This window comes from Calliphora vicina, chromosome 4, assembly GCF_958450345.1.
Source record: "Calliphora vicina chromosome 4, idCalVici1.1, whole genome shotgun sequence".
NCBI lineage: Eukaryota > Metazoa > Arthropoda > Insecta > Diptera > Calliphoridae > Calliphora > Calliphora vicina.
This window is the reverse complement of record NC_088783.1, coordinates 117,235,929-117,248,298: the sequence shown is the minus strand read 5'-3', so window position 1 is coordinate 117,248,298 and position 12,370 is coordinate 117,235,929. Positions and strand designations below refer to the sequence as shown.

Below are 12,370 nucleotides of genomic sequence, written 5' to 3'. Positions count from 1 at the left end.
AAGCAGAAAAAAAACAGAGGCAGAGTTGTAGTTTTAGGGTAGCAAACAGTAAAACAGCTGTTTGTTGTTTCTAATAAGATTTAGGAAGTGTTCGGTTAAAAGAAAAGGAATATGAAGTACACATAGAAAAAATAATAGCTTAAAATATAAGAATTAAGCAATTAATGTTTATAATAAACTGATTTCAGTAATTTAATGTGAATTATTAAATAAACAACATGAATTTAAGTTCATATACTTTACTTAATGTCTGTTTAATAAATAAAACTTATACACTGAGAAAAATTATTATATTTCATGAAAAAATCATGATTCAATGTTTTTCTCGGTGTATGATAGTTCAGCAGAACGGAAGGAAGTGTTTTTAAATCCGGTTTAAGTTTTTTTTTAATTTTATCTATGTATAAAGGTTTATTTATAAATATTAATGAAAAAAACACATATTTTTTGGTTTGTATTTCAGAAAAATTTATTTTATTTAAAATTTTTTATTCATTGAAAGTAAATTTGTTTTTTTTGTTTGTTTTAACATAAATATTTTCTATTTAAAAAATAATACTGTGTTTTCTGGTAGAAAGCACTATATACTTCCTGATTTTTAACGCAAAAATAATGACTTCTTTAATTATACTTTGTTAAAATGCCCTTAACAAAAAATTATAAAAATTGTAGATAAATTTTGTGAAATTACTGCTGTTGCTCTAAGTTTATCTCTGGATAGAAAAATCTTGCATTTTTACCCGGCTGTTGCTGAATCTGGCGAGAGGTTTCGAAACAAAAATTCATTTTATTTCAGATTGAGCTGGGTAAATATTGCTTCGTATTTGTAGTATGCTGTGTCCTTGGGGTAAGTAAAAATACAAATAAAACTGCTTGATTTTGCACAAATTGCTCTGCTTGGCTTCCTTTTTTGTTCCTTAATATTTCCACTGGCATCAGCAGACATAAATATTTTGGCCTGGAAGTTATAAAATGTCAGCACGGGCGGCTTTTTAGTATTTTTTTAAAAACAGTTAACGACTTTTATACATTTAATATGTCTGCTTTTAGACACAGCAAGTTTACTTGAAGCAAGTCCATTCGATTCTCTTTTAAACTTGCGGAGGAGCTCGATTTGTGATCACTCATATTTCTGAACAAAAATCGATTTTTTTATATAAAAACTCAAAATATCTAAATTCGCTAATAACTTGGCCAATAAGAGTTTATTCAATAAAAGGAGCTCGATCTGTGATCACTCATATTTCTGACCAAAAATCGATTTTTTTATATAAAAACTCAAAATATCTAAATTTGCTAATAACTTGGCCAATAAGAGTTTATTCAAGAAAAGGAGCTCGATCTGTGATCACTCATATTTCTCATCAAAAATCTATTTTTATATATAAAAACTCAAAATATCTAAAATCGCTAATAACTTGGCCAATAAGCGTTTAATAAAGAAAAAGAGCTCGATCTGTGATCACTCATATTTCTGGCCAAAAATCGATTTTTTTTATATAAAACCTCAAAATATCTAAATTCTTTAATAACTTGGCCAATAAGCGTTTAATCAAGAAAAGCAGATCGATCTGTGATCACTCATATTTCTGACCAAAAATCGATAAATAAATAAAACTCTTGTGTGGCATGCAGTGCCGTCGCGTTGTCGTAGGTGTTCTTATCATCCAGTTCAGTTCAAAATAAGTTGGTAATCATCGATATATAGCGCTTATCGTTGACGATGATGGCCTGGACATATTTCGTTCTCAATGAAATATGGTCCGATGATGCCTCCAGCTCAAAATCCACACCAAACTGTGACTTTTTCGGGATGCATTTTAAGCTCTTGGATCTCATATGGATTGGTATCGTCCCAAATTCGACAATATTGCCTATCAACTGAAGTCCCTATTGTAAGACCCATAACCATATACTCCAAAAATTCCTCGGGAGTTTGTTCCCTGGGAGTTTTTTTCCATTGTATTTGAATAGGAAAAATGGGAAAAGGGAAAAAACTCCCGGGGAATTTTTATTCATAATTGGGCTGCTAGGTGATCAAGTCCATTATCTTCAAGTTATATACACACCTAAATACTTTTAAGAGATTTACACGGTGACTTTTCAGACAGGCAACTTTCGTAATTCTTTTTTCCATTTGCTTTTACTCTCTTAAAGTCACCAAAAAAAATCATCATGTAAATCTTGTATTCTACGTTTGACTTGGACTTACCTATTTCCTTTATATATATAATTTTTAATGTCAAGACTTGACTTGTCCCTTATCCACTTAATCCAACCTGCTTAAGGCAATCTTAAGATCACTGGTTATAACAAAAGTGTTGGCAGTTTGGACTTTGGGGGAAAATTCAAGCTAAAAACACTCACAAATAAACAATTCACAATAACAGCAATGCTACAGGTAATAAAGAGTAATAAAGATTAAATTTAACATTAAGATTTTATTAAAATTAATTAAAACAAACCTTTACTTTCATTTAGGGTAATTCATAATCCCAGGAAATTTAGTTTGTATCTTAGGACATTCACTTATATTTCCTGTTAAAACCTCGGAAGTATTCCAGCATTTTGTTTTACAATTCAGTCTTTCTGCAAAAACAATAATTTAATAAAAAATATAATCTTAAATATAATTTTAAAACAAACCTGCAAAATGAATGTTTTAAAACATTCTTAAAAAGCTTATTCAAAATTTCCTCCACTCGCCTCATCATCCTCCTGTGGCAATTCCACCTGCAGACGATTTATGCCATAACGTATTTCACCTTTAATCTGTCTGAGACGTCTCAGTGATGTGGAAGAAATACTTATGTACAGATTTTTGCCATTTTTATTACTCATTTCCCGGCTGTTTATCAGTGTCCAGTCCAAGGTATAAAGCGTATGATTTTGTGCCTTTAGAATCTTAAAGATGGCGTTATCATCTAAATTGGGTGGCGGTATTGAAACTTTGACAATGGAACGCCGTGGCAGCTCTTTTACGGGTATAACATCGTATTGCGCGCCTGTGCTTTTCAGCGACAGTTTGATGATGAAACGTTTAATGAAATTCAATGATTCCATATTCTCACATTGCACAATTTTGATGCCATACTTCCAATGCATACCATCGAACATGGCAATGTTGGTGTTGTTGGTTCGCTCCACCTCATGCACTAAAGCTTGCAGCAATTCTTGTTCGATTTTAGACCAGGATATTTTGGGAATTTTAAAATCTTTTTCATTGCGATCGATGATGGCAATTTGTAGATCAGGGTTGTTGGTAATGGTGGGATAGGTATCATTGTCAATTGTGGATCGCGGAGATTCTGGCATATCTCCCCTTGGATTTTTCGTATACATTTCATTGGAGTTTTGCCAAGAGCTGCTGGAAGTTTGTGGATAGCTTTTCGTATTTTCGAATGTCCAAGATCTACTATGCTCGCCCGGCTTCTGTGTTGTTGGTACCATATCAGAGTTTGTAGGGAAACTCCGACGACTCCTCTTCTCCCTGCTAGCCATGCTGACTTCCTCATTGGAGACATGTGCAGTGGAGGTCATGCTTTTGTTGGCCTTCAAGCCAAACTGGTTTTCAAATTGTCTCACCATAAAACGGCTGGTTTCTTGAAAGCGTGTCTCTTGTTCACTGAGTGTATGGGGATCAAGGGATTCTAGCTTTCTCAAATAACCCAGAGCTTTGTAATATTCTTGTCTGGCTCTATCCTGCTCACAGTCGCTGTCATCCGATAAAGAAATGACCTCCATGGCATGAGGGGTTTTTGAACTTGTTTTTGAGCTGTCGGCCTTACGTTTTAGTTCTGCTGTAACCGGAATTCTCATGGAAGTGTATGCATGTGATGTTTTTCTAGGATCCGAGCTTCTGCTTAAAGTTTTTGTTTTGTCTTCAAAGCGATTGGCGGGACTTTTTGTTGAACTGTCAGACTTAGGTTTTAGTTCTTCAGTTATAGGATATGAAGTTAAGGTTTTTCTAGGATCACACCTCCTGCTTGAAGCTGTTGGCTTGTCTTCATTATTGGGCTGACAAATATCAAAGCGATCGGCGGAACTTTTTCTTGAACTATCTGACTTACGTTTTAGTTCTGCTGCAACCGGAGTTTTCGCCGAAGTGAATGAATGTGATGTTTTTCTGGTATCCGAGCTTCTGCTTAATGTTGTTGTTTTGTCTTCAAAGCGATTGGCGGGACTTTTTCTTGAACTATCCGACTTAGGTTTTAGTTCTTCAGTAACAGGATATGAAGTCAAGGTTTTTCTAGGATCACACCTCCTGCTTGAAGTTGTTGGCTTGTCTTCATTATTGGGCTGACAAATATCAAAGCGATCGGCGGGACTTTTTCTTGAACTATCTGACTTACGTTTAAGTTCTGCTGCAACCGAAGGTTTCACCGAAGTGTAGGAAAGCTCTTCTGGGTCCTCTTCATCTCCTATGTTATTAAGAAAATCATAAATTTGTTTTTCCAACATGGTTTTTTTAGATTCCCCCAAAGTGTTTGCTTTAGTTTTTAAATCGATATTCAATGGTGATCGGCCAGCTGCAGCGCACTCAACTAAAGAACTATTTCGCATTATATTTTGGTTCGAAACATCAGAATGAAATTGACTTGTTATAGTTTGGGGCCATACTGATCTTTGGCCTGAATTGCCGCTCGTTTTATTGTAACTTTCGACTTCCGGATGGCCATAGTTCCAGGAACTATTTGGCATTTTGTTGGTCACCAATGTTTGTATTTGTCTCGGCTCATTTTCAAACCTGTGGCTTGAAGAAAATTCTGCTCGTGGTATATTTGAGGTGGACTGGTTAGCTCTCATTTCATTGCCTGCTGCTTCATAGTTCCAGGAAGTATTAGGTATTTTAGGGGGCATCAAACTATTGCTTGCAGTTGAAGAAAAATCGGATCTTGGTCTATTTGAGGTGGAATGGTTTCCTCTCATTTCATTGCCTGCTGTTTCATAGTTCCAGGAACTATTTGACATTTTGTTGGACATCAAACTATTGCTTGCAGTTGAAGTAAAATCGGATCTTGGTCTATTTGAGGTGGAATGGTTTGCTCTCATTTCATTGCCTGCTGCTTCATGGTTCCAGGAACTATTTGGCATTTTATGGGGCATTTGTTCAATTTCCGTCTTAATCTTACTCCTTGCAGTTGCTGGATATACTGCTCCATGTTTATTTGAGGTGAAGTTATCAGATATTGTTTCCAATTTAGGCTCAAAGTTACTCCTCTCAGTTGAAAATCGTTGTGACATTTGTTCAGTAGAAGGATATGCTGTTCTATGTCTATTTGAGGTAAAGTTTTGTTCCAATTCAGGCTCAAAGTTATTCCTTGCAGTTGAAGTACATTCAATTCTTTGCCTTATTGTTGTATAGTCTCTTCTCATTTCATTGTAACCTGCTGCTTCCGGCTCACCATAGTTCCATGAACTGGAATTTTGTGTAAATCCCGACATTTGTTCAAGTTCCGGAAATTCTGCTCCATCTCTTTCCATTTCATTGTAGTTTTCTTCATCCCAATCGTGGTAATTCCAGCCACTATACTGTCCCCTGAAATCGTTTGAAGTTTGTGTTTCTGGGTAATCCAACATTTCATTGTTTATACCCAAAATTTGTTCATATCTTTTAATCATTTTCAGATATTTATTTTTGTACTTTTGTTGTTTATACGTTAAATCCGTGAATTCAGTCAGATTACGCAAAAAGCGAAGAGCTCGCTTGTAATTGGATTTGGTTTTAGATGATATATGCCGTCCAGTAAAACATTCCTCCTCCTCCGGCTGCTGGTTATTTAGGCCTTCAAACTCATGGTCATAGCTTGACCTGGAAGTTTGAGGAAAATCTCGTCTGAATGGATTGTCTGCCATGCTATCTCTAGAAAGGTTGTCGTCATCTGTATCAAAATAGTTAACTGACAGTTGAAAGCCTTCGTTTTGTTGTGGCGTATTCATTTCGTCGTCTATTTCTTTTCTGATACCATGACGTATTTCGAAATTACGAATCTTTCTTTCACATCTACGTAATTTTTTTTTGTCTCGACTTTTTAATTTGCCCTTATTAGTAAAATATTGATAACGCTGCAGGTAATTTTGATAACAGTTATTAGCGTTTTTATCAAGAAGTTTTATCTTATCTATGTCTTCCTTTCTGTCTTCCATATCAAGCTTGGTTTCAGCTGTGTCATTTTGCCAAGTAGGTGGCGGCGGTGCTACAATAAACTCTTCCTCTTTACATTCAATATTCGTGTTGGCATTAGTTGTTAATGTGTTGAAAGTTTTATCATCAAAACCCCCTTCCGGAATCTGCGCTGCCGGTATAAGCGTTAAGCTAAAACCTTTAAATGCATCGCGTACCTTTGTTACACAGTTACTGAGAAAGTCCTTAGAGAAGGTGTCCTTGCACTGTATTAAAAAGAAGCCTCGATATATCTCACCCGAATCATAGCGGGGAATTGGACAGCTTTTATTGTGTAGCAGGTATTTATATAAAATATTACTCATTTCATTTTCTATCATTGGCCATTCGGCCACCACTGGCTTCAGCTGGCCATTACTTTCGTTAGCCAAAGCCATGCACAGTTCATCTGTAATGACCTTGGTTGGCTTTTTGTTCTTCTTATCCTTAGGCACATATTCCTTATTTGGCGCCATACTAACTTCATCTCTAATGATCTCAGTTGTCTCTTTCTTCATCTCCTTGGGCGCCTCATTCACCTCCTTCTTTACTTCAGCCTTTGATTCCTGGTACTTTAGGCATTCATCAACCACCAGTTGAAATTTTTGACGATCGCTCTCATCATTTTCGTGAGGCGTACCATTTCGTGAATTATTTTCTATTTTCGCCAATATAAAGCAGGCTTTTGCATAGCGCGACTTTATAATATCGCCATAGGACTTCCTTCTCTTAGAGCGTCCCGGACGCTGCTCATTTGCATTATTTTGATTTGTTGTTTGTGTGTTTGTTTTTAAATTGTTTTGTTCCATATTTTGTTCCCACGAGTTGGCACGTAAGGGTTTGGACAATCCATGCAGTGACGGCGTACATGGACTAGGCGACTAATGTTTTACAACCGACCCGTGCCCTGACGTCGGAGGGGAGCTGTTAGCGACTAGTCCTCTTTAACCACTAACTAGCCATTCAGGTTCTCGGCACAGCTACCAACCACCTTAACCTTACAAGTGGGGGAGGGGGAATTGTGGATTTAGGAAAAGGAATAGAGAAAGGAAAATGCTAGGGAGGAATGACAGTTTTGGTCCGCGGGCAGTGACAAGACACGGCCTAAGCTATGCCAATCCTAGTGATCATTAATTTGGTATTAATTAACACTAAATTGATAATCACTAGGCTTGACACAACTCCCCCTATCCGCCACCTGGGGACGCGCTCGATGGGAGACTGACAACTCCACACGAGTTAAGCAATCCTTTTCTGCGGATCTATTGAGGCTGGATATTAGAAAAGATGGTGTGGTTTATTCGGCACAGAATTACACACCGACTTGTGAAGGATCTGTTTTGAGGACCTGAACATGATCCTTCAGGATATCACAAAGAGACAAATGAGCAGATGTAACTGTGGACTGTGACGCTACGTACCATATGGCGACCCCAAACATCGATTTATTGAAATCAAAATTTGACGACAAATTGATTGCGAAAAATGGATCTGTCAATTGGTCGTGCGATTTGACACCTATATTACATGAAGTTACTGATTTATGCTGATAAACCAGCAAAAAATTACGCTTGAAGGCTTGTTCGAAAATCTGACCCAAAATTGGACGTTTAGAATGCGTTCCCGAAATAGTTTTCAAAAAGCATAACTTATTTTGAATTTTAATTGGCCATAGCAAGTTGAAAAGCCTAAAACCAAAAGTTAAGCCTTAAATTCTCTGCAAACTTCAATAGGACGAAATTGTATTGAAAGTTTTTTAAACATCAAAATAGGTTATATTCGTAATAGTGCATCACTGCTGCATAATGAAAATTTTTGCGCGCAAAAAGCCATTATTTGGCATCACTGTTTAACGTCAAACTCTGATAATGCAAATGGCGGCTAATAATGCCAACTTAGCGATTTGACTAAAGGATTAAACCAAAAATTTTAACGCGGAATTAACCTCTAAACACAAACACCTGTTTTCTGCAGTGAAAATAAATGAATAAAATGTAAAATAAATGAATAAATTTTAAGAAATAAAATTTGTTCAAACATTTTAAAGAAAATTCTACAATGTGGTAAGACTTGAAGTGGAATAGATTTAAAATAAAGTCAAGACCATAGATAAATATAGATCGGACTGTCCTGTCAAATACCTAACTCAGTTGTAAAAAACCTAACTCAGTTGTCAAAACAAAAAAATTATTCAAAATTATGTTATTTTCACTAATACAAATCTCACCATTTTGACAACTGAGTTAGGTATTTGACAAGAGAGTTACCGATCTGTGTGTATTTATCTATGGCTCAATGTACTATATTTCTGAATGATCAAGAAATATTTAATTTTTAAGAGATTTTATTTAAAACAAGCAAAAGTTTATATTAAAAAATATAGTTGTTGAAATTATTTCAAGTTTCCAGAATGACAGTTTTCCCTTATAGAGTTAATTATAGGTTGAGATAAGAACAACTCAACTAATTAGCCAGACTAAAATACAGATCACAATTCTAAAACATAAAATAAAAAAGTTTAAAAAACAGACTAGAGCAAAACTACAAATTAGTTAGACATAGACACAGCACAAAGTTTCTGCTAATGACAACTACAGAGATTCAACAATACTAATGAATTCGCCTTGTTATAAAAGATATTTAAAACTACTTTTGTAAGACAAAGCTCTCTTGCTTAAAACTTATTAACACAAAAGCATTAAGTGTTCAAGAGAGAGTCAATTTCTTAGAAATTTATAGCTGTTAGTAAATTAAAACAATACAGATTTTATGTTTTTTTTTTATTATTATTATTTTTATAATAATTATAATTTTATTTAAGAATTTTCTGGTTTTTTTATGTTTTTTTGAAACATTTTTTTGTTTAAAGATTGGTTTTGTTTTATAGATTTTGTTTAATTAATATTATTATTATTATAATTTGTGGTAATTTCAAGAATTAAACGAAAAGCTTAAAGCTTTTAACGTTGAGTAATTACTTTAGTAATTAAATATTAATAATACTTTAAGCTAATTATAATTAATTTGTTTTAAGATGTATGTTTTAATAATAATATTTTAAAGATAAATATATTTATTTAGTTTTTTTTGTAATAATATTAAGCTTATTTAGGAGTTATAAATATAAAAAAAAATTAAACTCAAATAAAATAGAAATAGAAATATTTAAAAAAAAATCAAAACTATAAAAAATTTTTTGTTTTAAAATAAAAACTTAAACATATTAACAAAGTACCTATGTTTTTAAAATGTTTATATATACAAATGATATTTAAAGAGACAGACAAGTTTAATTTATTAGAAATTTTATTTCTTTTGATTTTTTTTTATTATTTTAAGATTTTTTTTTAATATTTTTTTTTGGAAAAATAACCCTATATACATTTATTTTATGTTTATTTAATGTTTTTAATTAAAAAATTAAAAAACTCAAATTATTAATTTTCATTTGATATTTTTATAAAAAAAAAAGTAGAGAGTAAGTAATGTCTAAATATTTAATTTACACATTTTATTATTAAGTACTTAATAATATAAACTATTTAATTTAGTTATAATAATTTCTTTTTTTTATAAATTTTATTATTAAATATACTTTCAGTTCTGTTTAAATTTATTTTTCTTTTTTTATGTTTAAAGATTCTTCTCAAAATTTGTTCAAGTTCAGTTATAATGGTTTTTGGTTTTTATTGATATTTTATTTCTTAAAAAAAAAAATGTTTATGTTTTTGGCAAGCTAATATTGTTGGTTGTTGTTTTATAGAAAGTATAGATTTTGGAATTATGTAATTTAATTAAATTTTAAGAAAGAGTCATGATGTCTATTTATAGATTTAATAAGCCTTATTTGTTTTGTAGCCTTTAATTTGGTTGTACTAATTTTTAAACAAATATTTATATAATATAAAGTATAAAATAATTACAGAAATTTAATAATAATAAAGAAAACTTAACAAAAAGTTTTCATAGAAAACAATTTTATATAAAAATTTAAGGACTTTATAATAATAAAGCCCTTAAGCTTAGAAAACCAAATGTAAAGCAAGAAATAATAAAAAAGAGTAATTCTTTAACTTTCTCCGTTGTAGCAAGAAAACAGAGATTGTAAAAAATCTTAAAAGAGAGAGTAGTGTTTTATTAAAAGAAAATTTAATTTTAAACATTTCGTTTAAAAAGAGTTTGGTTAGTTAATTTAACACAAATATTTAAACATTTTAGAGCTTTTGGCTTAATTGAAGCGTTTTGTTTACATCAACAAAGGCATCACTGTAAATGAATGTCTATCACTAAGAAGAAGAAGCTGTAAAGAAATAAACAATTTAACCAACTCTAACCTCAAAATAAATTTGTGCAAATTCACAACATACTGCAGCAGTTATAAAGGGAAGTGTATTTAACAAAATATCATAAATCTATAAAAAAATTAATGTTTACGTTTTAATTTAACACAAATATTCATAAATTTTAGAGCTTTCAACATAATTGAAATAAAATACATGGGAAGCCATGTATTTTGTTGTTGTGTCAGCCATACAATTTGGGAAAGAGTAAATATTTTTAGTATTTTTTACTCTCAGTTGCGCCTTTAGTTCTACTCTATGTTCGTAACTATAAAATTCTATTGCTTATATAGAAATGTTACATGGAGACCGCATGTGTTTGTGTGTGGACATTTATTTCCCAATAAATCAAGGCATATTCACATTCAAACAGCTGACAGCTTGTTTGGTTCTAGCTTCTGTCAAAGCTTGTTTTTATATTTCATATCTACACATATTCTAAGTTTATTAACAAAATATTTGTTTTAAACCACCACTATTCAATTATCCTCTCTATGTTGAGTTTTAAAACGAATTTTTTTTAAATCTTTCATTTCTGTTTTTTGACATTTGATAAGACCAATTGTAGTTATTGTAGAATTACCAGCACTTTATATGAATTCACCTTGCCAATAAATGTTTTAACATAAACGTTAATTTTTTCTTTTAATATTTCTGTTTTTACTTTGCAAAAGTAGAACAGAACCAAAGAAATTGAGTACATATTTATTTCCTAGATTATTGCGCGTGGAGACACCATGTAACGAATGTCAAATGCCTTCATCAAGGATGGAAAAGTCAATGCAATAGTACTTTTCAAAAAAAAATTGCTTAAGTGAATTTTTGTAGATTTTTAACTAATAATAATAATTATATTTATAAATATAACCAAATAAAGCATTTAGTTTGAGTAAACTGAAGATATATTATATTCTATTTTAACATTTTTTGTCAAAGCAAACAATATTTGCAATTTCCATCCCTGTCAGGATATCAATTTATTTTGAATGACAACTTATGCAAAGAAGAAAAATAAAATTAAAACGTTGCGAACTGGACAAATATTTCAAGTATTTTGGGTTCTAACTGGCAAAATGAACTGTTAAACATAACAAAGGTCTTGTCTATAATGATATTCTTTGGATAATTGTATTGAATATCCCGGCCGGAGCAAACAAATTTCCAAAAACTTGCGGCCTACTGTAAATAACAGGGGGACAATAGCAATTGGATATTTTTGTACCAGAAAGAAACTTTGCTGGCAAAATAAACTCCTAACTTAAGCTAAACATAACAAAGGTGTTCTCTATAATGATATTCTTTGGATAATTGTATTGAATATCCCGGCCGGAGCAAAAAAAGTTCAAAAAACATGCGGCCAACTATAAACAACAAGGAGACAATTGCAATTGGAAATTTTTTACCCAGTAAGGAAATTTGATGACAAAATATTATGCTAACTTAAGTTAAATACAACAAAAGGCTTGCCTATAATGATATCTTATAAAGAAATCATTACATTTTAAAGCCATTTATGTTAAATTCTATTTTTTTTTGTAAAATAAACTAAACCCTTTCTTTTTAAATGTTGAAAAATAAACTTTCTTTTTGATACATTACTCCTTTAAATCTCTTGTTTTATTTTCCTTAAATTTTGAATAAATTTCTTGCTTTTTATGGTTTAATAATTACTCTTCTTATTATTTCCTTTTTAGTAAAAAGAATATTAAAGAAAATTTAAAGAATTTTCAGCCAAATTTGGTTTTTCTTTTTGGGGAAACTTGCAGTAAACTAAATTCTCTTACAGCTTCCTTACTCTTACTTTCTTACACTTACACTCTTATTTAAGAACAATAAGAGTTTTTAATAACAAATTAATTTATTCTTC

The 12,370-nt window shown here is 31.9% G+C and overlaps 1 protein-coding gene across 1 annotated transcript; it reads right to left on the bottom strand.

Moving 5' to 3' along the window:
• Positions 1 to 443: 443 nt before the first annotated feature.
• Positions 444 to 7,384, bottom strand: LOC135958912 (uncharacterized). Its single transcript, XM_065509856.1, has 4 exons — positions 2,647 to 7,384; positions 2,466 to 2,589; positions 2,213 to 2,395; positions 444 to 958 (listed from the first exon to the last, which is right to left on the bottom strand). The coding sequence occupies exon 1, from the start codon at positions 6,970 to 6,972 to the stop codon at positions 2,683 to 2,685; it is 4,290 nt and encodes a 1,429-aa protein (XP_065365928.1). The 5' UTR covers positions 6,973 to 7,384; the 3' UTR covers positions 444 to 958; positions 2,213 to 2,395; positions 2,466 to 2,589; positions 2,647 to 2,682.
• Positions 7,385 to 12,370: the final 4,986 nt, after the last annotated feature.

Coding starts and splice junctions, on each gene's coding strand:
- LOC135958912 (XM_065509856.1), bottom strand. CDS start 6,972: ATGGAACAAAACAATTTAAAAACAAACACACAAACAACAAATCAAAAT.